This window comes from Papio anubis, chromosome 7 (genome assembly GCF_008728515.1).
Source record: "Papio anubis isolate 15944 chromosome 7, Panubis1.0, whole genome shotgun sequence".
NCBI classification, from domain to species: Eukaryota; Metazoa; Chordata; class Mammalia; order Primates; family Cercopithecidae; genus Papio; species Papio anubis.
Window position 1 is genome coordinate 88,884,211 of NC_044982.1, and position 26,923 is coordinate 88,911,133.

Here is a 26,923-nt window from a genome sequence, read left to right on the forward strand (position 1 = left end):
TTGTGCCATTGCACTCCAGCATGGGTGACAACAGCGAAACTCCATCTCTGTCTCAAAAAAAAAAAAAAAAAAAAAAAAAGGGCTTCCACCAAGGCCTGTTGTCCCCTTGCTACCACTGTCTTGGGGAAAGCCATCATCTTGCCCTATGGCACATGATTCCTGGGTGCACCAAAGGCCACCTGTCTCCCACCCCAGCCTTAAGGTGTGGACCAGACATCCCAGACTTGTCAATTGCACCACAACCCTTCTGCCTCCTGGACTCCGTCGGAATGCTGAGCCCTGCTTATTAGGTTGACCAGCTCCACTTTGACCTTCAGGACCCAACCCAAGCTCCAGTTCCTTCCCAGCACTTGTGAGATGGTAAAGAAATTGTCTGTTTTTATGTTTTCCCCTCCCGCTGAGGACCACACGCTTGCCTGAGCTTCGTGAAGGCAGGGAAACTGAGTCAAGTGTCCTAGCCCTTGGTTCAGGACTCAACGTGAGGTTGACACTCACGTGTCTGGGAGCAAACTAGCTGAGGCTGAGCGGGTTGACCGAGCCAGTGGCTGCTGCCTTTGGCCTGGCCTGCATTTTCTGGAGCTTGGGGACTCTTTCCCACCCTTCTTTTTATGCTGTGATGTTGTATGTGTGACTTGCTTGATGCCCCACCTGAAATTGGTCTTTCTCTAACAGATGCTCAGAGAATCACACACAGGCACCTGTTTCCTTACTTTGATTGAGTGAATGTGGGGAACGTTCCTAGCACAGAGATTGGCACAGATTAGACACTCAGTCGATACCAGAGCCTCCTTTTTCACACATTCTGGGGAGGCACAAAGTTGACACTGGACCCCTGGACAAACCACTTGTTAGCCCCGATTGTGTCGTAATACAACATCTCATGCTGTTTTTTGAGGATTTAAAGTTGTTGAAAATAACCACCTACCAGGGTCTTCTTTTCAGCTACCTGCATTTGAGATTTACTCTATATTCAACATAAAATAACTGTGTCAGAAAAGTGTGACCCTGATGATGCCATTGTTTCTTTCCAACAACTGTCACATCTCAGCAGACCTCACAAGGCCCTTACCTAGTTTAAATCTCAGCCAAATCAAGATGTAAATATAAATTGAATTTTAAATAGGAGCGAGTTTTTTCAGAATTGTGAACGCAGTGAGTGTGTGGTTGGCAGAATAACGGCCCCCACAGGTGTCCACATTCTAATCTGTAGAACCTGGGAATATGTGACCCTGTGTGGCCAAGAGGAGTTAAGGTTGCAGATGGTCTTAAGGTTGTGGTATGGATTGAATTGCATCCTCTTGAAAATTCTTTTATTGAAGTCCTAACCCCCAGTATCTCAAAATGTGATCTTATTTGAAAATAGGGTCGTGGCAGATGTAATTAGGTAAAATGATATCATACTGAAGTAGGGTGGGGCCTTGATCCGATATGGCAGGTGTCCTTATAAGAAGAGGATCATGTGAGGACACAGACACACAGAGGACACTGTGGGAAGATGCAGGCTGGGGCTGGGGCTGGAGTGATGCTTCTGCATGCCAGGGAACACCAAGGCTTCCCAGCCGCCAGCAGAACCTAGGAGAGAGACACAGAACACATTCTCCATCAGGGCCCTCAGGGAGGACCGGCCGTGCTGACGCCATGGTTTTGGACTTCTGGCCTCCAAAACTGTGAGGGAATAGATTCCTGTTCTTTTAAGTCGCCCAGTTCGTGATACTTTTATTGACAATTCTAGCAAACTAATACAGGTTGGTAGTCAGTTGTGATGCGTTTATTGGCAGTCCTTTTACTGGCAAATTTTAAGGCCAACGGATTATCGGGTTGGTAATGAGCTGGCCTTAAAGTAGATTATTCTGGATTATCTGGGTGAGTCTGGGGTCATCACAAGGGTCCTTCCACGTAGGAGATGAGTCAGAAGAGAAGGTCGGAGTGACAGTGTGAGAAACACTCCCCCGCCACTCCTGGCCTTGAGGATGGAGGAAGAGGCCCCAAGCCTAGGAATGGGGCAGCGCGGAGCTGGAAAAGGCAGGAGATGGATTCTTCCCTGTAGTCTCCCGGAGGAACCAGCCCTCTCAGCACCCTGGTTCTAGATTTGAGAGACTCATGCCAGACTTCTGATCTCCAGAACTGCAAGATAATAAATCTCTGTTATTTTGAGCCATGAAGTTGGGGGTAATTTGTTACAGTAGCAATAAGAATACAGGGTCTCATGTGGTCACTGAGCTGCCTGAAGCATCTCATTAGGATGCTTTAACTTGAAGCATATGCAGAGGAACTGAGTCGCTGCTAGGCAGGAAAGGAAGCAGAGTCCGTTCTGACTCCTGCAGAGGAACGGGAGAAGGGGTGCCCTGAATTAGAGAAGTGTTAACTGTGGCTTCCTAAAGAATTACAGTTTCAGCCAGGCATGGTGGCTCATGCCTGTACTCCCAGCACTTTGGGAGGCTGAGGCAGGCTGATCACTTTATGCCAGGAGTTCAAGACCCACCTGGCAGACATGCCAAAACTCCATCTCTACTAAAACTGCAAAAATGAGCCGAGCGTGATTGCTTATGTCCGTAATCCCAGCACTTTGGGAGGCCACGGCAGGCAGATCACTTGAGGTCAGGACTTAAAGACTAGCCTGGCCAACATGGTGAAACCCAGTATCTACCAAAAATACAAAAATTAGCCAGGCATGGTGGAGCACACCTGTAATCCCAGCTACTCGGGAGGCTGAGGCACCAGAATCCCTTGAACTCAGGAGGTGGAGGCTGCAGTAAGCTGAGACTGCGCTATTGCACTCCATTCTGGGTGACAGAGTGAGACTCCACTCAAAAAAAAAAAAAAAAGAATTACAGTATCATGCTTTTAAGAAGAGCAGCTAACTCAAACTCAGCTAATAAATGTTGCTGTTAACGTTTTTTAGGGCTTACTAGTGGAAAAAAATAGGGCCTACAATGTAATTGGAATATAAATTCTTTTACAGAACTATATAATTTCTTTCCCAAATTACTGGATTTGGAGTCAGTGTGATTTTACTGTGGTGTTTAGTTGCACAGTGTTGTTCCAGTATCGTAGGTGGGCTCCTGTAGGTGGTTTGGGTGAAGTGATTTCTTTATGCCACCAAAAAAAAAAAAAAAAAAGTTTTAAGAAAGTCATTTTCTGCCCATATCTCATTGAGATTTGTCAAGATCAGAAGCAAAAAGTCTAGCTGAAAAACAGCTAAAATACGCTGTGGAGTGCTTGTGCATGAAGACCACACAGCAACCCCTGTAGACGGCTCCTCCTGCACTGCAAGCGTGAACGTGTGCACCCCGGGCACAGCCCTCTGCTCTCCCCTTCAGCTGCCTGGGGCTTAAGAAACACTGCTTCTGTGACTTTTCTTCACTGATTTACAACTTGCTTCTAACCACCCACTGATACCATCTTTTTAAATTGTGGTAAAATACACATAAAATTTACCATCTTGACCTTTTGTAATTGTACAGTTCAGTGGCAGTAAGTACATTCACCTTGTGCAGCCATCACCACCATCCAACCACAGCACTTTCCTGTCTTCTTCAGCTGAAAGTCTGCCCCCATTGAACACTAACTCCCTATTCCCCCTTCCCCTCAGCCCCTGGCAACCATCATTCTACTTTGTCTCTATAAATCTGACTGCTCCAGGGATCTCACATAAGTGGAATTGCACAGGATTTGTCCTTTGGTTATTGCCTTCTTTCTCTTGGCATAAAGCTCATCCATGTCATAGCATGCATCAGAATCGCCTTTTTGATAACCAAGTAATGTTCTCTTGTATGCATAAACTACACTTTATCTATTCATCCTTTGGTGGACACTTGGGTCACTTCCACCTTTTGGCTATTGTGAATAATGATGCTGTGAACACAGGTGTGCAAATTTTTTTTTTTTATTATTATACTCTAAGTTCTAGGAATTTTTATGTACTGCTTGATGCAGGTTTATTTTATATGTGTACATGTGCCATGTTGGTGTGCTGCACCCATTAACTCGTCATTTACATAGGTATATCCTACAATGCTGTCTCCTCACCCTCCTAATAGGCCCGATTATTGTGATCTTTCGTACAGAGTCAAGTGATCTCATTGTTCAGTTCCTATAAGTGAGAGCGTCTTTGATTTGAGTTTTCTGTTCTTGCGATAGTTTGCTGAGAATGATGGTTTCAGCTGCATCCATGTCCTAGGGACCGCGAACTCATCCTTTTTATGGCTGCATGAGTATTCATAGTTGTATATGTGCCACATTTTTCTTTCTTCTTCTTCTTCTTATTATTATTATTATTTTTTGAAGTTTAGGTTTTAAAAATTATTATTATACTTTAAGTTCTAGGGTACATGTGCACAATGTGCAGGTTTGTTACATAGGTATACGTATGCGCCATGTTGGTGTCACTGCACCATTAACTTTCGTCTTTACATTAGGTATATCTCTAATGCTATCCTCCCCACAATAGGTCCCAGTGTGTGATATTCCCCTTCATGTGTCCAATGAAAGTGAATATGTTGTTTCATTTCCACCTATGAGTGAGAACATGTGTTGTTTGGTTTTCTGTTCTTGCGATAGTTTGCTGAGAATGATGGTTTCCAGCTCATCCATGTCCCTACAAGACGGACAAATTCATCCCTTTTATGGCTGCATAATTATTCCATGGTGTATATGGTGCACATTTTCTTTTCTTTTTTTTTTTTTTATTATACTTTAAGTTCACAGGGCACATGTGCACAACACAGGTTTGTCACATATGTATGCTTATTGCCATGTTGGTGTGCTACACCCACCAACTCATCAGCACCCATCAACTCATCATTTACATAGGTATAACTCCTAATGCCTTCCTACCTCCCTCCTCCCCATAATAGGCTCTGGTGTGTGATGTTGCCTTCCAGGAGTCAAGTGATCTCATTGTTTGAATTCCCACCTCACGGTGAGGGCATGCGGTGTTTGGTTTTCTGTTCTTGCAATAGTTTGCCAGAATGAGTGACAGCTGCATCCATGTCCCTACCGGGGACACGAACTCATCCTTTTTTTATGGCTGCATAGTATTCCATGGTGTATATGTGCCACATTTTTCTTAATCTGAGGTCACCAGTCACTGATGGACATTTGGGTTGATTCAAGTCTTTGCTATTGTGAATAGTGCATAGTAAACATCGTGTGTGTGTCTTTTATAGCAGCATGGATTTATAATCATTTGGGTATATGCTCAGTAATGGGATGGCTGGGTCAAATGGTATTTCTAGTTCTAGATCCTTGAGCATAAGCCACTGTTTTTCCACAATGGTTGAACTAGTTTACAGTCCCACCAACAGTGTAAAAGTGTTCCTATTTCTCCACATCACTCTCAGCACCTGTTATTTGTTTCCTGATTTTTAATGATTGCCATTCTAATTTGAGATGGTATCTCATTGTGGTTTGATTTGCATTTCTCTGATGGTGAATGATGATGAGCATTTTTCATGTGTCTGTTGGCTGTATGAATGTCTTCTTTTGAAAGTATCTGTTCATAACCTTTGCCCACTTTTTGATGGGTGTTTTTTCTTGTAAATTTGATTGAGTTCTTTGGGTTCTGGATATTAGCCCTTTGTCAGATGAGTAGATTGCAAAAATTTTCTCCCATTCTGTGGGTTGCCTGTTCCTCTGATGGTAGTTTTTTTGTTTTTGCTTTCTTAGAAGCTCTTTAGTTTAATTAGATCCCATTTGTCAGTTTTGGCTTTTGTTGCCCGTTGCTTTTGGTGTTTTTAGACATGAAGTCCTTGCCCATGCCTATGTCCTGAATAATTATTACCTAAGGTTTCTTCTAGGGTTTTTATGGTTTTAGGTCTAACATTTAAGTCTCTCTAATCCATCTTGAATTAATTTTTCATATAAGGAGTAAGGAAAGGATCATTTCAGTTTTTCTACTTATGGCTAGCCAATTCCCAGCACCATTTATTAAATGGGAATCTTTCCCCATTTCTTGTTTTGTCAGGTTTGTGGGGAATCAGATGGCTGTAGATGTGGTATTGTTCTGAGGGCTCTGTTCTGTTCCATTGGTCTATATCTCTGTTTTGGTACCAGTACCATGCTGTTTTGGTTACTGTAGCCTTGTAGTAGTTTGAAGTCAGGTAGCGTGTGCCTCCAGCTTTGTTCAACTTTTGACTTAGGATTGTCTTGGCAATTCGGGGTCTTTTTTGGTACCATATGAACTTTAAAGCAGTTTTTTCCAATTCTGTGAAGAAAGTCATTGGTAGCTTAATGGGGATGGCGTTGAATCTATAAATTACCTTGGGCAGTATGGCCATTTTCACAATATTGATTCTTCCTATCCAAGAGCATGTTGTGTTCTTCCATTTGTTTGTGTCCTCTTTTATTTCACTGAGCAGTGGTTTATAGTTCTCCTTGAAGAGGTCCTTTACATCTCTTGTAAGTTGGATTCCTAGGTGTTTTATTCTCTTTGAAGCTGCAAATATCTTACCATACTGTTTTTTAATCTGTCATCCACATAGCCATTCAGTGGCTATGTACCATTCTAACACTGGATAATAGAGTTTAAAACTGAGTAAACCAGGATACAGTGGCCTAGCTTATTCACGGCTAACCCTGCTGACTGAGACTCAGCTCAGACATCACTTCCCCAACCCTGAGGCAGAGCAAGGTGCCTCCCTGGGCCCCCATGGCCCCATGTTCACCTCCTCTACAGGAGTGAGCCTCGTATGCTGCTGATCCAGCTGGTTATGTGGCTCCTTAGGGCTGAGCCATATTTCTGACTGTATATCTAGAACCCCAGGCAGAGCTGGGAAGTAGGAGCGGGAGAGGAAGGAAGGGCGTGGAGCAAGGGCTGTGCCCTGAGCTGCCCGGTGTGGGACCCGCAGTCATGAGTGTATTTGTGCTCCTCTGTCATGGGGAGACTCGAGCTCCCCCATGGTGGGGTCAGGAGGCTGCACTGTCGGCAGGTGGAGCTTGTTTTTTAATTCCAGCTGGCCCCAGGACACGAGAGTTTATCAGTCCATCTGGCAATGCCCATTGCACCATAGGAGGGAGGCAGCCCCAGAGGAGGGATGAATGGCAGAGAATCCCTGGCTCAGGAGCAGGGTGGCACCCGTGTGCTGCACTTACACCCCAGGTGCTGGGGGCTGTGTCACCCTCCCACTGTGAGGCTCTGGGCCGCGACGAGGAGGGAGATTGTAAGAACTCCACTGGAAAGGGCTGGACAGCAGGAAGGAGGGATGCCTGAGGTATGTTCCATTCTGGCACCAGAGGCAAAGGAGAGAAGAGGCTGGACAGCTAGCCACCCCTCGCCACTCTGCGGGAATCTCCCGTGTGAAAACAGTGCCCCTACCAGGGCCATTTCTCCAAATTGCTCAAATCAAGAAATCACTTTTGTGGGAAGCCTCTTAAATATACAAAACTTTTTGAATGAAATTTTTGCTTTTTCCACGTTCCTCTTGACTCTGTTTCCCCACAGATCTGGCTTTTTAAGTCAGCAAGGGGACAGGGGATGTAGAGACATCCGGGGCAGGACTACTGATCCTTGCCCAACTCATCCCCTGTCCCTTCCGTGTGTCTTGGATGTGACCTGTGTGTTGGCCAGAATCACCGCCCACGTCCACTAGAGCACCTGCCGTGGTCACGTGCTGGCAATGGCAATGCATCCTATGGCCTACGGCATGCCAAGTGGCATCCCCATGAGCAAGACATAGGGGCCCCACTTCTCAGGCTTGACCCTGGAAGCACAGCAGATACAAAGGCGGGAGCAGACTCAAAGCTGTTTTCACAGTTGGATTCAGCACAATAGCGCCAAACAGGTCTCACCCTAAAGCCTGACGTCTTTATTCACAAAGTCAACTGCAAAAGGGCAAGACAAAGGAGATCCAGTGGGAGTCAGTTCATGAGAGACAAAAAGAAGCCCAGGATGGGGAGATTAATATGTTTAATCTGGCTGCTTAAAATATAGAAATAGTATCAAGTTGGGTAACATTGATGAAGTCAGAGTCCCTATTTTAAAAAAGAAAATCACATTCAAATTTCTTTTTTTTTTTTTTGGTTTTGGCTTTTTTTTTAAATCTTAATAGACTTGATTCTTTTTTTTTTTCGGTGGAGGCGGGAGCCGGGGGTACTGAGTCTCACTCTGTTCCTCAGGCTGGCAGGCTGGAGTGCAGTGGTGCGATCTCGGCTCATTGCAACCTCTGCCTCCCCAGTTCAAACAGTTCTCTCGCCTCAGCCTCCCAAGTATCTGGGACCACAGGTGCACACCACCACGCTGGGCTACTTTTGTATTTTAGTAGAGATGGGGTTTTACCATACTGGCCAGGCTGATCTTGAACTCCTGACCTCAGGTGATCCACCCACCTTGGCCTCCCAAAGTGCTGGGATTACAGGTGTGAGTCACTGCGCCCGGCCTAGACTTGATTCTATAGAGTACTTTTAGGTTCACATCAAAATTGAGAGGAAGGTACAGAGAGATTTCTCATATACTGCCTGCTGCAGGCACGCATGGTCTGCCCCGCCAGATGCTACATTTGTTACAGCTGATGGACCTACCCTGACACATCACTACATCATTATCACCCACGTCTATGGTTCATCTTAGGCTTCATTCTCAGTGTTGCATATTTTGTGGGTTTGGACAAATTTATGACATGTTTCCACCATTATAGCATCATACAAAGCAGTTTCGCTACCGTCAAAATTCTCTGTGCTATAACCAGTTTCCTTTTTTAAAACAAAAAGGAAAGGGACCAGTTTATTTTGTGATTGTAAGCAAAGAATCACAGGTACCAATCTCCTATTCTGTGCCTCTTCTTCCCAGGTACAGACATTTTTTTTCCTTTGGGAGAGATGTGGCTTATTCTAGGTTCATGGGTAATGGTCATGCCTGGGTCATGGCCATCGTCATTCTCATCTTGGAGAGAGCGTTGGGTCCTATGAAGGCCCAGAAGTCTAGTGAACCTGGTTGACGCTCAGTAAATGTCTGCCCCACTGAATATTTTCCGTATCTCCTTCCAAGAGCACCTTCTAGTGTTCTTCTATTTTCTTGACCATAGCCCCCAGCAGGCATAAGATCTGTGTCCTGGGGTCAATATTTCTACAGTGATGACTCTAGAAACCAGTGTGTTCTGAAAGCTTTCACCGTTTCTCAGGAGTAATGAGAGAAATAAACATAGGTTTTTATTCATTTTAAAGATGTCTCCTTTATTTGAGACTATGTCTCTTCTATATTTTTAGTGTTAAGATGTATTCTGGGGGAGCTGTATGGTTGGGGCCGGGCACAGTGGCTCATGCCTGTAATCCCAGCACTTTGGGAGGCCAAGGCTGGTGGATCATCTGAGGTCAGGAGTTTGAGACCAGCCTGACCAACATGGTGAAACCTGTCTCTACTAAAAATACAAAAATTAGCCGGGCGTGGTGGCGCATGCCTGTAAGCCCGACTACTCGGGAGGCTGAGGCAGGAGAATCGCTTGAACCTGGGAGGTGGAGGTTGCAGTGAGCCGAGATCATGCCACTGTGCTCCAGCCTGGGTGCTGGGTGACAAGAGCAAAACTCCACCTCAAAAAAAAAAAAAGAAGGAGATAGTGGCTAGTTTTTTAGTGTGTGTGTGCTTATTGTCCCTATTCATCACGTTCATTCGTGCTGCTTCCAGGCCACATCTGGGCCGTGTTGTCCACTGTAAGAAAAGTAGTGACTGAGTAGAAAATGAATGGGAGGGATTGAACATCTGCCACACAAACTCTTTTGGCCAAAAGAAGAGAAAACTTAAAGGGGAACAAAAGAGCTGTCTTCACATATTTAAGAAGGTCTCTGGGTTACTCCAAAGACCAGAACTAGGAGAAATGAACTAGGAGAAATGTGTAGAATTTAGCTCAGTTCTCTTCGTGTTGAGTAGTGGCTGGGTGCTGAGATGAGACTCATGGCCACCCTGCAGGAGTTCTCCATCTCTTTCCGAGGAGACAGTGACAGCAATGATAGCTAAGAGTTACATTTGCATGGGTGTCCGTGTGCCAGACACTGTTGTAAGCAGTTTATGGACAATGTGCCACTTGTCCTCACAACTGCACCCCAAGGGAGTCACTGTGGCTCCCATCCCTGCCATGTGAGCCATGGATCCAAGAAGGGCTTCACTGGAGTAGGCCCCGGAAGCCTGAGGACAGAGTCATGAGTCTGCCAAGGGGATTAGGACTTAGCTTCAGAAGAGGTGCCCTGGAACAAGGAGGGACAGTTTGGGATGGAGGGGAAGAGCCCAGGTAGCTCTGTCTTCTTAGCACCAGAGATGCCAGTGCCACCCCAGTTGGTTCAAACCAGCCCCGTCCTCACCGGGACTGCTGCAGGAGCCTCCTCTGGTCGCCTTGCCATTCTTCTGCCCACTATAAACTGGTATCCATACCAAGCCGGTGGCCCTCTCAGAGCCAAAAGGAACATGTCACTCCTCTCTCAAAACCCTGCAGGACTCCATCTTATTTGAACAACAGCCACCTGGGCCAGCCAGGCCCTAGGAATCTCACCCTTCTGCCTCCCAAATCCCATCCTTTCCCCTCACTCTCCCCTCCCTCACTCTGCCTCCACCCCACCAGCGTGCCCCTCCACCACGGCCTTTGCACCCCTGTGACCTCTGCCTTGGAAGCCTTTACCCGTGTAGCCACAGGGCTCACTTCCTCCCAGGCTCTGCTCAGATGTCCTCTTCCCAGTGAGGCCTTCCCTGCATCCTGCTGTAAGATAGCAGTCACCCCCACCTACCCCCTGTTCTGCTCACACTGCTTGACTTGTCTCTAAAGCACTTGTGACTGTGTGTTACGGTCTCTAATCTCATCTAGTACATTTGTTATGTATGCTATGGTGATATATGTGGTTCACTGGGCATATATGGTCTGCCCCCCTGAGAATGTAAGCTTCAGAGGGCAGGGACTTTGTTTCATTCACTGCCTACTCATCAGAACCTAGAAGGTGCCTGGCACATGGGAGGCCCTCAGTAAATCTGCAGCGCCTGGATGGTCAAATGAGCCATTCAGCTGGGACTGGAAAGTGAGAGACAGCTGGCACCATCCAGTACCCATTCAAAGGATCCTCCCAGTGGGCAAAAGCTGTAGACATTGCTCAACAGTGGGATGGCCTGGCACGGCATGATCAGACTTGGTTTGGGGCGGGATTCAGGACTGTTTTTGACTAATGAGGAGGAACTGAGTGGCTGTGAGACCTGGCGGTGCGCAGGTCAAGCTGCTTTGTCAGGTGGTGAACTCTTGGGAGCAAGGAGTTTATGAGGCAGGATAAGAAAGGGCAAAGCCAGTTGCCTCATCCAGAAACCAAGCAGGGGAGATCCCTCAGTGTTCCCCAGAGGGCACTGGAAAGCCTATGTGTGTCCTGAGGAAGCATGATTCCCAAGCTGCTCAGCTGCTGTGCAGCGACCTGAGGCCAACAGACGCCTGCTGCATCGGATCATCAGGCTGTCGCGCAGGGAGCTGAAGTTTCATGTTTTATTTTTTGTTTTTATTTTTGGGGGAGACAGAGTCTTGCTCTGTCACCCAGGTTGGAGTGCAGTGGTGCGATCTCAGCTCACTGCAGCCTCCACCTGCTGGGTTCAAGCGATTCTCCTGCCTCAGCCTCCTGAGTAGCTGGGATTACAGGCATGCGACACCACACCTGGATAATTTTTTGTATTTTTAGTAGAGATGGGGTTTCACCATGTTGGCCAGGCTGGTCTCGAACTCCCTGACCTCAAGTGATCCTGCCTCCAACCTCCCAAAATGTTTGGATTACAGGCGTGAGCTACCCGGCCTGAGCGAAGTTTTGTTTTGTTTTTTGTTTTTTGTTTTTTTGAGGCAGAGTCTCACTCTCTTGCCCAGGCTGGAGTGCAGTGGCCAGATCTCAGCTCACTGCAAGCTCCGCCTCCTGGGTTCGCCATTCTCTCTTACCTCAGCCTCAGTAGCTGGGACTACAGGCGCCAGCCACCTCACCCGGCTGGTTTTTGTATTTTTGAGGCGAGGGTTTCACCGTGTTAGCCAGGATGGTCTCGATCTCCTGACCTCGTGATCCGCCCGTCTCGGCCTCCCAAAGTGCTGGGATTACAGGCTTGAGCCACCGCGCCCGGCTCTGAGCCGAAGTTTTAGAAGAACACTTTCAGATGCCAAACTCAACAGCCTCTGTCTTCCCACAGCCCACAACTTGCCACTCTCAAGCATCACAGCCATCCCTGGAGGCTCTGGAAAGCAGGGAGGGCCTAGTTCCAGTTAATCAAGCTGGGACTGGTGTAGGGTGGGGGGTTCTTTGTCAATGGCTGTATCAATCCTGTATTGCCGCAGTGACAAACAACTCCAACATCTCGGTCACTGACAGAAGTGCAGGTGGTAGTGGTGCAGGCTGTCTGTAGGGGCATTCCCTGTACTGGGACTGTTCTCCCAGCAGAGGGTAAGAAGCAAAGAGAATCAGAGCCAAACTGCATAACCACGTTCAGAGCTTCTGCCGGGACGCGGCCAGCATCCTGTTCACTCACACCCTGTCAAAAGAAGCAGGTCCTGTGACAACAGGCAGATATATAATTCCCTAGATGGAGGCCGTGACCAGATAATTCCGTCTGCCGTAGGGGTGTTGATTGCAGAAAGATGTCTGTGCTGAGGAGACCATCCAACCAGAGGACCGCTCAAGTCACTCCCTCTGTGCCGATACTCTGAATTATGTCCAAGGTTGACTGAAAAGCTTCCTGAGTCTGCCTCCCTCTTTCCCACCACAGGGCAGCAATTCCAGGATCCGGCTGGAAGGCCTTCCAGAGAGGCTGGCCTCTCACCCGAGTCATTCTCTCTCTCTTTCCTCCTGTCTGGCAGGTGGGTAGCAGGTCCGTGGAGCCCCTGCTCGGCGACCTGTGAGAAAGGCTTCCAGCACCGGGAGGTGACCTGCGTGTACCAGCTGCAGAACGGCACACACATCGCTACGCGGCCCCTCTACTGCCCGGGTCCCCGGCCGGCGGCAGTGCAGAGCTGTGAAGGCCAGGACTGCCTGTCCATCTGGGAGGCATCTGAGTGGTCACAGGTGGGTGCCTGGGCTTGCCGCCAGGACTCAGCCACAGGGACTCCAACACGGTGCCACGGTATTGGTGACATTCTGGTGCCTCCCAGCCCTCGCTCGCCCCCAGGTCAGCTCGAAGTTGTGTTATAGCTCATGTGTTCTTAATTTCCATCTCAGATAACAGCGTGGCTACAAAAACACAGATACCATGTCTCTCATGATGTGCATGTTGACACCACAGTGAAGGACTATTTGATCCCATTTCCTATGAAAATTCCCACATCAAGATAGGACAGACAGATACTGACCGACTTTTTAATTCTCCTTTGAGTGTATTTAACTGTGGTGTGCTCAGGCTGGGAAGGTGGTTTCAAAGGTTTTCCTTTAATCCCCCAGCAGTCTTTGTAGATTACAAGAGTCAGATGCCAGGAGGGACAGCTTTTAGTGTGCAAGTTGGAGTTACAAATCTCATGCCATAAAATGTTTTGGAAAGAAGTGGATTAAGCCTTAAGTCTTAACTTTGAAGGTTGGTCCTGGGAATACGATTTTATCTTTGGTGATGTCATCCTTCAGGGCTTTGCATTGACTTTGCATTAATGATTTTGACTGTTTGGCTATAAAACTCAAAAAAAAAAAAGAAAAGGCTGAATAAAGGACAGGCTTCCCTCAGGTCTTCCACCACAGTAGTCTAGGAAACTCAGAGAGGCTCATCCAAGACACTCTTTAGTGTGGAAAATATTTTTAAAGTTCCCTCTATTGCCAAACAGTTGGAATTATTTTGAATAAAAAAGTATTCAGCCCATTTTTAATGAAGGAAAACTCTGCCATTGGCTGCTCTAAAACAAAGGTTAATTTTCAAACAGATTGTGGCATGTATTTGTTTATAGATCTGAATCTTTATCCTACATTTTATGATATTTTAGGAAAGGAAGAGAGTTTGAGATTTTGTTGTTTGATTGTTTTTTTTTTCTTTATATATGCTGACATTTGTCAGTTTAACATTAGAGGGATTTTTTTCGGCTGCTTGCTGGCAGAGTTGAGGCAGGTATTCAGCCCCCTCCCCTTTCCAGTACCCTAGGTGAGCCTTTGGGTTTTAATTGCCTAGCTCTTGATCCAAGTAAGATTTGTGCTTTGATCAGATCAAAACTATAAATTTTCCACTCAGTGGTGAAACCCTGTCTCTACTAAATACAAAAAAGTAGCCAAGCATGGTGGTGCACTCCTGTAATCCCATCTACTTGGGAGGTTGAGGCAGGAGAATCACTTGAACCCGGGAGGCAGAGGTTGCAGTGAGCCAAGATTGCTCCATTGCACTCCAGCCTGGGCAACAAGAATGAAACTCTGTCTCAAAAAAAAAAAAAAAAAATTCCACTCAGACTCTTTTTATGGAGGAAAAAAATGCCTCCCCAACAAGCCTGACATCATCAATTATCATTACAGCACTGAAGATCTCTGCATTTGGAAAATGTGAGACAGTGGGAGCAAGATTTAAATAAATTTCTCTGTGCCTGTATCTATGTGCACACCTAATCCTAATCCCGAACGAGCACCACACCAGTCAGCCTAACTCTGGCTTAGCCCAGGCTTGAGCAAAACGCTTTCTTCTGAACATTTAACTTGGAATCAAATCATTCCCCACGGGAAGCTCGCGAAGCTGGTACTTCTGCCGCTTCCCAAGTACTGAAGTCCCAAAGTGAGTCTGTCTTCCGCTGGAAGCAAATGGGTTTCAGTTCCTTGAGGGAGAGTTTTTGTCGACGTGGTCACTTTTATCCAACCAGCTGTGTTGATTGCTCTCACTACCTACCCCCAGCTTCTTCCCGACTTTATTAGAAGAAAGATCAAATATCCAGAGGGAAGGAAAAGGTAGTGAGTTTCTCCTGTCCTCAGCTTGCAGGCCCCGCCCATGATGGAAAGCAGAGAGACCGCAGGGCACCCTCCTAGGCCCCTTTGGAGCTGGAGCTGTCCTCAGCAGCCTGCGGCACCACTCAGACAAAGGCTTCAGAAAGAGAATAGGTTGCTGGTCAGAGTTTAGTTAAGGGTCAGGGTTTGATTAAGAAATAGGCTGGATGTTCAGAGCTTGAAATTCAAGGGGAAGAGGCGAGGAATGCAAAGTAAAGACCAGGCAACAGTGAACTTAGGCAGAAATGGTGCATGGGCTCCTGGTTGCAGAGGAGCAAGTTATGTGGGTGCTGGTGCCAGGGGTAGCCCACAAGTCAGACAGTGAGGACAGAGTTGCTGAAATGGTCAGGAAACCTTGCCACGCAGAGAAGCAAGGGGTAGCCCTCCAGTGCAGTGCCCCGGGGCTCCTGCCCCTGCTCCTGCATGCAAAGCCCACCATGGACTGACCCCTGGCATCCGAGGACCCTTTAAACCAGCTCCACACTCCACACACAGCGACTCTGTCCACTCCCTGAAGGGGACATTGCAGCCAGTTCTGAAGCATGTGTATTTCAAACCAGCCTAAATTAGCCTTGAAAGAAAACCTCATAGGATCTTTAGACAAAGAGCTTAGTTGAATTCATAAGAAAGAGAGGCTGGGCGTGGTGGCTCACACCTGTAATCCCAGCACTTTGGGAGTCCAAGGCGGGTGGATCATGAGGTCAGGAGATCGAGACCATCCTGGCCAACATGGTGAAATCCCATCTCTACTAAAAATACAAAAATTAGCCAGGTGTGGTGGCATGCGCCTGTAGTCCCAGCTACTCAGGAGGCTGAGGCAAGAGAATCGCTTGAACCCAGGAGGCGGAGCTTGCAGTGAGCCAAGATTGTGCCACTGCACTCCAGCCTGAGTGACAGAGCGAGACTCCATCTCAAAAAAAAAAAAAAAAAAAAAAAAGAGAAAGCTAGATCATATTTTGGGATAAATGTTAATAACAAATATCAAGATTAACATTTGTCCTTTATGTACCTTTTTTCCAGTGGACACAGTGGGATTTCTCTTTCTTTTCTTTAGAGATGGGGGTCTCTATGTTGCCCAGGCTGGTCTTGAACTCCTGGCCTCAAGTGAGCCTCCCACCTCAGCCTCCCAAAGTGCTGGGATTATGAGTGTGAACTACTGAATTTGGCCTAGAACTTTTTAAAGTTGAGTTTGTTATAACTCAAGAAAGTCACTGCTGTAGCCTGCCATATTTTTGGTAAAGTGAGCAAGTATGAAACCGCCTTAGCAGAATCCAGCCTTCTGCACACCATCTTTCTAAAAGTTATGTGTTTACGCCTGTGTCAGGGACAGGGCTCCCAGGGCCAACTTGTTTGTGAGTTTTGTCCTCCTGAGGCTATGGGTCAGCTCTGCCTGGGCTTCCTTCTGCTTTGCTTTTGGAGATGGTAAGTGCTCTTGCCAGCCCAGGCACCGTCCCTCCCCAAGATCTGTGGTGGGCATGTCAGGAACAGGCTCCAGATGCACCCCAGAGCACCCATCTGCTGTGCTGACACCCTGTCACGCCCTCTGTCTCTTCACACCTTCTTGCTGCTGGGAATCCTGAACTCTGGAGGGCGTGCACATCATTCATCACCCACAGGCCCTGCCCAGGTCCCCTCCCCACTGCCCCTTGCCAGGTCTCCCGCAAGTAAGTAAACTACCACAGGGGACATGCCTCTGTCACCATTCTTGGTGTCTGCGTTAAAACATTCACTGGAGCTCTCTGCGAAGGCTTTCCACCTGCCTCACGAGAAAGTCACCTGCGGCTTTTCCTTCCTTCTGCCTCCTCTATCTCCCGGCTGGAGCGAGGTCTTTGTCCCAGACTGGCCCAAGCAAAGCACGTGCACCTGGAGGCCATCTGGGAAGATCTGGGGCCTGGGACTCAGCTTCAGGGCCTCACCTGGCTCCAGCTGGGCCCTGTTCCCTGCAGCACTCATGGGTCCATCACACACCTGCCCTTTGAGCTCATGTATTGCCTTAAGCTTTTGGACCTGACAAGTGGCCACTGAATTCCACTCCCCTCATGTGACCTTATGAGTACCCCAGGTTCTTCCCACTCCTGATTCCTGGGTCCCTTCCCTAACACTGGTCACTTGGCTGGGGCCCCAGCTGGGACCATGTGCATAAGACCCTGTAGACCATGAGCTTTTTGAGGACAGAAGTGTGGGTTTTCGTCTTTGCATCATCCCACACCTGGCACCTCGGAGGGAGTTAATAGCTGCTGATGGACTTGAATCAAATTGGAACTGGATTAAATATTCGAATGGTGTCTTGCAGTGTTCTGCCAACTGTGGAAAAGGGGTGCGGAAACGGACTGTGGCGTGCACCAACTCACAAGGGAAATGCGATGCCTCCACCAGGCCGAGAGCCGAGGAGGCCTGCGAGGACTACTCAGGCTGCTATGAGTGGAAAACCGGGGACTGGTCTACGGTGAGAGCAGCCTGCTGGCATTTCTCTCTGTGCCCCGGTGCAGGGGGCTCGAGGGTCGGGAGCTCAGCTCTTGTGATGCGTCCCAATTCCACACGGCAATCCCAGCGTAACTAGGCACATTCACTTTCCTTCCACCTGCTGCCACTACCCAAGACCCCGTGTGCTTCCTCCCCTGCTTCTCCCACAGGCCGCACCAGCACTGCCCCTTGGGGCTCACTGGGAGAACCCCACTGCTTCACATGCATGCAGAAGGAACCCAAACGCAGCCCAAGGCAGGACGCCCGTGCCCTGGATGCCAGGCTTGCCATGCTGTGCAGTGGGCTGGCAGGCCCTAGCCTCCTGCCATGGGGACACTTGGGGCAAACATCACTTCCATTCACTCCCAGGACCCCTGGGCAAGGGCCTGGAGATGCAGGGACAGACAGGGCAGGGGGCTTTGAGGTGGGAGCAGGGAGGGGTATCACAGAGCTGCGGGGTCAGCACTCTCAAGACCAAGGGTGAATAAAGGGCCATTGAATGTTTCTCCAAGTAAAAAAATGATTTGTTGTTTAACCCCTCTTTTTTCATTCATCTGATACATTTGAATGATTCCCGTTTTCTGGGGACCAAGGTGAGCACCACTGCCACCTGTAAGAACCTTCTAGTGGGTTTTCTTGAGAGTCTTTTCACAAAATCTGTACCACGCCTCCTGTGAGCATAGACCATGTTTGTCTTTCTGTATGGTCTTAGCAACTGAAAAACTCCTGCTTGCTTCTCCTGATATCTCTTCACTCAAAGATTGCAAACTGCTGACCTAGAGCCATTGGTTTTTGCTCAGCCTACACAGTATCTTAAACATGTTGGAATTAGTGGCTAGCATTTTTGCCAACATTTTAATGCATATTCTAATCACATGATTGACTGCCAATATGTTCCTTGTGTGAAAAAAACGTTTACTTGAGCTGAATGTTCATTATCTTCACTTTAGACAGTTTTTTTAATTATACTTTAAGTTCTGAGGTACATAGCAGAATGTGCAGGTTTGTTACATAAGTATACACGTGCCATGGTGGTTTGCTGCACCCATCAACCCGTCATCTAGGTTTTAAGTCCCGCATGCATTAGGTATTTGTCCTAATGTTCTCCTTTCCCTAGTCCCCTGCCCCCCAACAGGCCCTGGTGTGTGATGTTCCCCTCCCTGTGTCCACGTTTTCCCGTTGTTCGACTCCCACTTATGAGTGAGAACATGCAGTGTTTGATTTTCTGTTCCTGTGTTAGTTTGCTGAGGATGATGGTTTCCAGCTTCATCCATGTCCCTGCAAAGGACATGAACTAATTCTTTTTTGAGGCTACATAGTATTCTATGGTATATGTGTGCCAGCCACATTTTCTTTACCCAGTCTATCATTGATGGGCATTTGGGTTGATTCCAAGGTCTTTGCTATTGTGAACAGTCCCACAGTAAACATACATGTGCATGTGTCTTTATAGTAGAATGATTTATAATCCTTTGGGTATACAGCCAGTAAAGGGATGGCTGGGTCAAATGGTATTTCTGGTTCTAGATCCTTGAGGAATCATCACACTGTCTTCCACAATGGTTGAACTAATGTATACTCCCACCAACAGTGTAAAAGCGTTCCTATTTCTCCACATCCTCTCCAGCATGTTGTTTTCTGATTTTATAATGATCACCTTTCTAACTGGCATGAGGTGATATCTCATTGTGGTTTTGATTTGCATTTCTCTAATGACCAGTGATGATGAGCTTTTTTTTCATGTTTATTGGCTGCATAAATGTCTTCTTTTGAGAAGTGTCTGCTCATAACCTTCACCTACTTTTTGATGGGGTTGTTTGTTTTTTCCTTGTAAATTTGTTTAAGGTTCTTTGTAGATTCTGGATATTAGCCCTTTGTTATATGGATAGGTTGCAAATTTTTTTTCCCATTCTGTAGGTTACCTGTTCACTCTGATGCTAGTTTTGTTTTGCTGTGCAGAAGCTCTTTAGTTTAATTAGATCCCATTTGTCAATTTTGGTTTTTGTTGTCATTGCTTTTGGTGTTTTAATCATGAAGTCTTTGCCCATGCCTATGTCCTGAGTGGTATTATCTAAGTTTTCTTCCAGGGTTTTTATGATTTTAGGTCTTAGGTTTAAATCTTTAATCCATCTTGAGTTATTTTTTGTATAAGGTGTAAGGAAGAGGTCCAGTTTCAGCTTTCTGCATATGGCTAGCCAGTTTTCCCAACACCATTTATTAAATAGGGAATTCTTTCCCCATTGCTTGTTTTTGTCAGGTTTATCAGAGATCAGATGGTTGTAGATGTATGGTGTTATTTCTGAAATTTCACCTGAACATTTAGGTTTTGGCTTTGCTATGAAAATGTGGCAACATGGCTCAGGCAGGTAATTTTGCTTCTGCCTCTGCTTTACGAAAGGAAAAATGGTTTTTCCATTGGAAGGCAAAACTTATCAGAATCTGATCCCTGCAGAAATGCTACCACCTTCCCATCAGCCCAAGTCAGAACACAAACTTCTCCAAACCCTTTGAGTAAAAAAAAAAAAAAAAAACCAAATTTCCCAATTCCCTGTTTGCCTGGTAGTGCTAAGGTGCACTATTATTCTGGATAACAGTGAATTTGAGAAGGACCTAAAACACCTCCCTCCTATTTACTCCCTAATCAAAACATCTGACCAAGGCAACAGAACTGAGCCTGTCAGTCCAGTTTCCCCAAAACCAAACAGGGATGCCACACAGTTACTTGGATGTTAATAAAGCTTAATATGGAGCTGCCAGGATGTATCTTACGCTGGCAGAGAAACTTAACTTCAAAGCTCTCACAAAAGATACATGTGCTTTGGCTGGGCATCGTGGCTCACACCTGTAGTCCCAGCACTTTGGGAGGCCAAGGCAGGAGGATTGCTTGAACCCAGAAGTTCAAGATCAGCCTGGGCAACATAGGGAGACTGTGTCTCTACAAAATAAATAAATAAATAAATAAATAAATAAATAAACAAACAGACAAAAATAAAAATCAAAATAAAAAAAATAGCCGGGCGTGGTGGCACATGTCCGTAGTCTTAGCTACTTAGGAGGCTGAGGCAGGAGGATCACTTGAGCCAGGGAAGTCAAGGCTACAGTGAGCCATTATTGCACCACTGCACTCCAGCTCAGTCAAGAGAGCGAAACCCCATCAAGAAAGAAAGAAAGAGAGAAAGAGAGAGGGAAGGAAGGAAGAGAGGGAGGGAGGGAGGGAGGGAGGGAGGAAGGGAGGGAGGGAGGGAGGGAGGAAGGAAGGAAGGTCTTCGAGCCATGAGGACTTGAACTCATGCAATAGAGACATTAAGGGACTGAATGACAGCTCTGACTCTCCACTTACGTGCCTTAACCTCTCTGACCCCTTGGTCTCTTTATCTCTGAAATGGGAATCGTAAACACTGGCCCTGCCTGTTTCTCAGAGATGCTTAGAGGTTTCAGAATGTTAATATATGCGTCTAAGCACTTTGACAACTAAATCCATTTCATTTCATTGCCCAAAATCCGCCACCCAAAGGTCACAGGGTTTTGGGGCACAATCCCCAGGGTTATAACTCATTCCGATCTGACTTAACCTTGTCTTATCAGTAGGGCTTCCAGCCTTTTATAGACAACACTGAGAAATTCTCTATCCAAGCACATCCAGACCTAGCTTGAAAAAGGTCACTGATTCTAGCCCAGAGACATATAGGTGAGCTATCAAAAGACTAGGTTCTGATCCATAAGTAGCACGTTGGCAAATGTGCAGGATCATCTAAAGAATTGATGATTACCTTATACCTACATGGTTACAGAGAGTCCAGAAGATGTAGAAGCGGACCTGCCTAACACAGTAACAGGCAGAATAACATTGGACACTAAGTGTTCAGATGTGTACTGGAATAAAGCTGTCATTGTCATCAGGGAATTGGAAGGGTCCTAGTAACCACGCCCTAAATGCAGCCTGCACTATTGTTGGCGCCTGTGCCCACAGGGGTCCGGGGCAGGAGCGGAGGCAAGAAGTGGTCAGTTCTAGGCCTGGGCCACACCTGCCCATCTGGGATTGGAGTGCCTAGCACTACTTTCCTTTTTGTGGGGTACCCCTGTGCCTCATGTCACTGGTCCCCTCTAGCCAAGGTTGTCACCCCTGCTGCACAGAAGAGGGAATGGAGGCTCAGAGCAGTTACCTGCCTCGCCCACACCCCGGCAGAGTCCAAGCTCCTGGACCCAGTTCAGTGTTCAGGCTGTTTGGTGGAAACCAAGCAAGAAGGGATTGGGTAGGAACCATGATGGCGCCTTTAAGCTGAGGGGCATCTTGGGCTGCAGGGCTTGGCTCTCCTCAGCATGACCATTCTGGTTCTGAGGACTAGCTGGACACTTTTGCTTTCTTAAGTACCTTGACCTTCCTGGTACGAGGAGCCACAAAACAACCAAAGGATGGACAGGAATAACACTCAGCAGTCCTGCCCAGGACCTGGTGCTCACGCATCGCGTGGCTCACTCAGCCCATGAGCCTTCCCTCGTCTGCTGTTTGTGGTCCCTCCCTGGCCAAGGACACTGCAAGTTTCCCCAGACAGGACCTTCAGCCCTCCGGGAATACCTGTCAGGTAAGATGAAGCCTTTTGCCTGGCCGTCCTCTCTTCACCAGCCATGCTGTGAATAACACTTCCAGGCTTTCAGAAGAGTGAGGGGTTGGAGTCACTGTGCCCACTTTTGCCATAGCCCGTTTGACAAGCTGTCACTGCAGTAAGAACAAGAGGGATTTGTGGGATGTGAGGGCCTCGGTGACATCTTGGTTGCGGTGTTAATCTACTTTGCATTGCTGTAAAGGAATGCCTGAGACTAGATCATTGATAAAGAGGTTTATTTGACTTATGGTTCCGCAGACTGTATAGGAAGCACAGTGCTGGCATCTGCTTCTGGGGAGGCCTCAGGAGGCTTTTACTTGCAGCAGAAGGTGGAGCTGGCATGTCACATGGTGAAAGAGGGAGCGAGAGAGAGAGAGGGTGGAGGCCCCAGACTTTTTTTTAACAACCAGCTCTTGGTGAACTAACAGAGCAAGAACTCACTTATGACCATGGGAAGGACAGCAAGCCATTCCTGAGGGACCCACGCCCGTGACCCAAACACCTCCCACCAGGCCCCACCCCAACACTGGGGGACACATTTCAGCATGAGACTTGGAGGGCACAGACACCCAAACTGTATCAGCCACTGTCTGGAGCTGGCATCGGATGGCATCCGATTGTGTGCACCAGGCTGTTATGAAGAGGGCTTAGCAAGGGTCCCCAGCCAGAGCCAGAGCCTGAGCCTGAGGCTGAGCTGGGGGAAGGTTGGTTTTAGCAAGCAGAGAGGGCCCGCAGGGACATTAAACTGGAGTTGGCACTGTGTGTGTGTGTGTGTGTGTGTGTGTGTGTGTGTGTGTGTGTGGTGTACCAGGAGCATGCTGGTGGGGGCTGCATAGACATGAACCAAGAGACCCCGACCCCAACTGTCGACCTCACCACCCTCCCTCCTGCTGCCATCACCTGGGAGAGTTGGGGGCTGGGCACCCCCCACACCACCTGCCCCTCAGTACCCTCCCCCCAGGTAGAGAAACTTGCCCATTTTTCCCTGTCTGCCTTCTCTGGAGAAGTGGGAAGAATACATTTCCCCAGGGTGGTGGTGGGGAGCCCATGTCCTCAGTCCCTGGAGACCAGACCTTTCTAATTAGATTCCACGGGATGAGGCTTCCCCAGCGTTTTTGTCTGATTTGAACTGTTTGGATTTGCCGTATGGTTTATGTGTCATCTTTGCTGTCCAGCTTGCAGATGGCGCCACGGTTGCACCCATGGGTTCCACTGCATTTTTAAACCAGTCACCCAGGGCTTCCTTCCTGTAACGAGCCACCAAACCTCGTCATGTGCTGGCATTTGAAGGCAGCTGACAAATTGCCCAAAAGGAAAGCAGAGAGAAGGCTGAACACTCTCCATGTATCACTGTATCTGTGGAAGGTTGTTCATGTAACCAGTTGTTCCAGTTTCTATTTCTTGTCCAGTTCTAGCTCTTGGGAGGCAAACACTGCAGCAGCAGCAGCGTGCTGGGCTAAGCAGGTGTTCCCCTCGCTATGTCGCAATAGAGGGAGCTCAAAAGGTGAATCTTTCAGCAGATGGAAGCTTTGATATCCCCATCCAAGCAGTCTCCTCTCACTTCACCCCAAGGTGCTGTTGAGAAAGATGAGACTGTTTCCAGGGAGGTGAGGAACGGGCCAGTCCAAGAGCATGCTGCAGGTGCTAGCTGGGAGAGGACGCGCAGGGATGGCTGAGCACTCCTGCCACTCAGAGCCTTGGGGAGGCAGGCAGGCCCCTAGGGAAGATGGGGCCCCTCTCTTCCTTCCCCTACCCCTCATCCTGACCTCGGCCAGCAGCAAAACCCTAACCAGGGTCATGTGTGAGGGACACAAGTCATGTTCCCATCCCTGCCTAGAGCACTCCTATCACTCTGGTATGTTTGAAAAATGACCTGCAGCTGCCTTCCCACCCGGGATAGTAGCTCTTTCCAGAAAACAATGCCGATCATTGTTTTCACCCACTGAATGCCGGGTCTATGTATTCCACTCTGGGGGTGGCGGGCCCTTAAAATGGGGGAGGAGGAAATCTCCTTTCTTTCTAGATGGCATGACTTCTGAGCATTCATCACCACTGAAATGATGGGATGTTTCCAATGAAAAACACATTCTGGAGGGATTCTAATGGATGATGTTTTTAAAGAAAACCATGACTTAATAGACCAAGGGAAGAGAACGGTGTTCCCTGATACTGAAAAGAAGAAAGTGGTCGTTGAGCCCCTGGTGCCAGTGGAGGGGACTGATCTGACTTGCAAGGCCTCTGAGCACCCTCACAGCCTAAGCCAGCCTTCTTTCTGTCTGTAATGTGGAGATAACAGTGCCTCTCAGAGGCCTTTCGAGTCAAATGATGCAGTACATGTTCAAGGATCTGTGTGCTCTGAGCCCTAGGAGGAAGTCAGGGAGAACCAGTCTGAGGTCGAGTTCATGTGTATTTTGCTATGTCGTTGTGCTCCCCGGAAACCCAGCTGTTAGATACCTCTCTATGTTCTAGGCAGGGAGATACAGGCTCGAGTTCCATAACCTTAGCAGTGTATCACGCAAGAGGGTAGTTACAGACAGTTTTCAATGTGGACACACCATCTCTGAGGCCCGCACTTGTTTGGTGTGGCCTGACGCACCCGCCCCACCCCAGCCGGCAAGGCCTGCCTGCCCGGCTGTGGCCCCCAGTTGCTGTGGGCATGTGGCCAAGTCACTTCAGTTCAGCCGGCATTTCTGGAGCTGCTGTTCTGTGCCAGACCCTGTGCTGGTGGTACAAGAGTGGACAATGACTCTTGCCTAAAGGGAGACAGACAAGGAGCTGGCTATAGTGTCCCATGCTAAGTCCCACTGAGCAGGTATGAAGTCAGCACTGTGGGATCCAGACAGCCCCTGCCTGGGGAGCCACAACTGGGGGTGGGTGCAGGTAGAGGGTAAGACAGCTTTTATTGGGATCAGTGACATTGGCCCGTGACATTTGCTGTTGCTTTAGAATTTACAAAGCACCTTCACTCAGGGTGTGTCATTGGACCCTCACCCGTCAGTCCCTGTTTTACAGATGAGCAAGCTGAGGCTCAGAGTGGTGATATGGCTTTCTTCACAAAGTCACACAACTAGAAAATGGCAGGGCTGGTAACCCACCTTGGCTTAAAGTGCAAGATCATGTCGGAGGCTTAGATTCCGAATTTGAAACCAGAAGGAGCTGAGTCTAAGATGCTCACGTGCTCGTTATTAAATCAAGTATCTGTCTGCTCTCTCCTCAGCCCACCACGCCCATCGCAATCTGCTCCCCCAAAGGCTTTGAGTCAATCATTTACACTGTAATGTAAATCTGTTATCCCTCTAGGAGATCCTGCATGTTTAGCCTCCCCTTAATTGTGAAATTAAAAGTTGAGTCCTTATTGAAGAATATGTGAGCATCAAAACTCAAGTGCACAAGGCACTGGGGACCCTGGGGCCCTTTTCTGGGACATGTGAAACTGTGCCATGGCAGCAGCCAGCACTCTGCATCCAGGCCAAGAGAGGTAGATCCTCCATTTGCCATCACTCCTAGGAATGTGAGCAGCCAGTGAAAGGCAGTGACCGAAACTCAGTGCTTTTCTGGGCAGGGGCAAAAAGGAGTGGGGACAGACACTTCCTTAGTGTGGAACACTGTGTGTGAGTCCACAGAGCCCGCCATCGAGCCATCCGTGCTTTACAGAGAGAAGTTCGAGACCCAGACCATGCTCAGATGAGAGCAGTGAGCTTGCTGAAGAGCAGTGAGGTCCCAGGAAATTGCCAGGAGGGGTGGCTGCAGGGAAGTGAGGTGGGCCACACGGCCATGCTGAATGGTCCAAAGGCCAGTGCCTCCATCTCCTGGGCCCCGCGCCGTCCCTCCATTTGCTCAGTGTCCCTTGTCAAAGCAGCCGCCTTTGCAGGGAGTGAGAGATCAGAGAGTGGGGGAGCCTGGTCACCCCACGCCCCGTCTCCACCACACTCTAGATTCTAATCACTGCCTGCATGTGGCTAGTAAGTCAGAAGCCATCATCCCTAAGTAGTGCTATTTTTGTCATTGACCTCAGAGCAGCACAGGTGGTTAAGACAACACAGGTTCACAACCCAGCCCCGCTGCTGTCCCCGTCTCACCTTGTGTGGGCATCATCCGCCGTCAGATGAGTCTGGGGGTAGCCCTCATAGGGCTGATTGAGGAGTGAATGGCGTCCAAGCATAGCATTCACCCCAGCGCTGGCACAGGGGAAATGCCCAGTAGGGGCTTTTGATCATCATCATTTTCACAATCACCATCTGGGGCAGTCATCAGCCTCGTCTCTCATCAGAATCTCATTTCTTATATGGGCCTGTAAAATGTTTATGTATTTGAAGAACCATCCATCGAGTGTAGCTCAGGCCCCATAAATGGTGCGTGCTGTGGTTGAGTACCCACACGTGATGGCGGCATGGCCTGGGGCAGCTGTCTCGTTGCAACTTTCGCAGTGGGTGATGGGAAGCAAATTTGCCCACAGGGAACAGCTCCAGCCCCGGGAAAGAGGATGAGAGCTGTCCCGTGGTCTCCTCTGCGCTTCAGTCCCCAAGAGCTCTGGAGGCGACCCGGTCCCTGCAGGCCATCGGGGGTCACCTCAGCCTCCTGGTTCCCTGGCTAGAAGGTCCCAGCCACAATGTGCAGGTCAGCAGGCTGCGAATTCGGAGGAATGAGGGACACCTGAAGCTGAGACTGCCAGGAAGAAAGCAGGCGTCGCAGGGGGAGTGGGAGGGGGTGTGTGTCTATGAAAGCATTTCCTGTTTCTCAGCGATGGCACAGGGAGTGGGGATTTTCACTGTTGTTTAACACTGCTATTTCAGGTTTCAACCGCTTCTGAGGTTTTCCTTGCTCATGCCAAGTCTCGGGGGGAAATCTGTTCAAAATGCTTTTGAAGAGCTTTTGACATTTCACCAGCCAAGCACCTTTTCAGCAGAAAATGCAGTTACTGTCAGGATTCTGTCTGTCTCTTTCTTTGCTATCCAAAACCAGCCTGAGGCAGGCTGGCCCCTCAGAGACTC

At 48.2% G+C, this 26,923-nt stretch overlaps 1 protein-coding gene and 1 long non-coding RNA gene across 7 annotated transcripts in view; one reads left to right on the top strand and one right to left on the bottom strand.

Annotated features, from left to right (window-relative positions):
- The window catches only part of ADAMTS17 (ADAM metallopeptidase with thrombospondin type 1 motif 17), a 366,725-nt gene that overhangs the window by 326,100 nt on the left and 13,702 nt on the right, over positions 1–26,923 (top strand). For 5 of the 6 annotated variants that reach the window (XM_021940905.2, XM_021940907.2, XM_021940908.2 and 2 more), the window contains 2 exons: positions 12,786–12,990; positions 17,159–17,311. In XM_021940905.2, coding sequence (XP_021796597.2) covers positions 12,786–12,990; positions 17,159–17,311 — 358 coding nt within the window. Of the gene's footprint in view, positions 1–12,785; positions 12,991–17,158; positions 17,312–21,697; positions 26,021–26,923 lie in introns of those variants that run through there. The other variant, XM_021940906.2, reaches the window with a different exon arrangement.
- On the bottom strand, positions 1,700–26,097 carry LOC116275754. Its single transcript, XR_004184982.1, has 2 exons — positions 26,012–26,097; positions 1,700–2,124 (listed from the first exon to the last, which is right to left on the bottom strand). It is a non-coding gene; the product is annotated as an uncharacterized LOC116275754 (long non-coding RNA).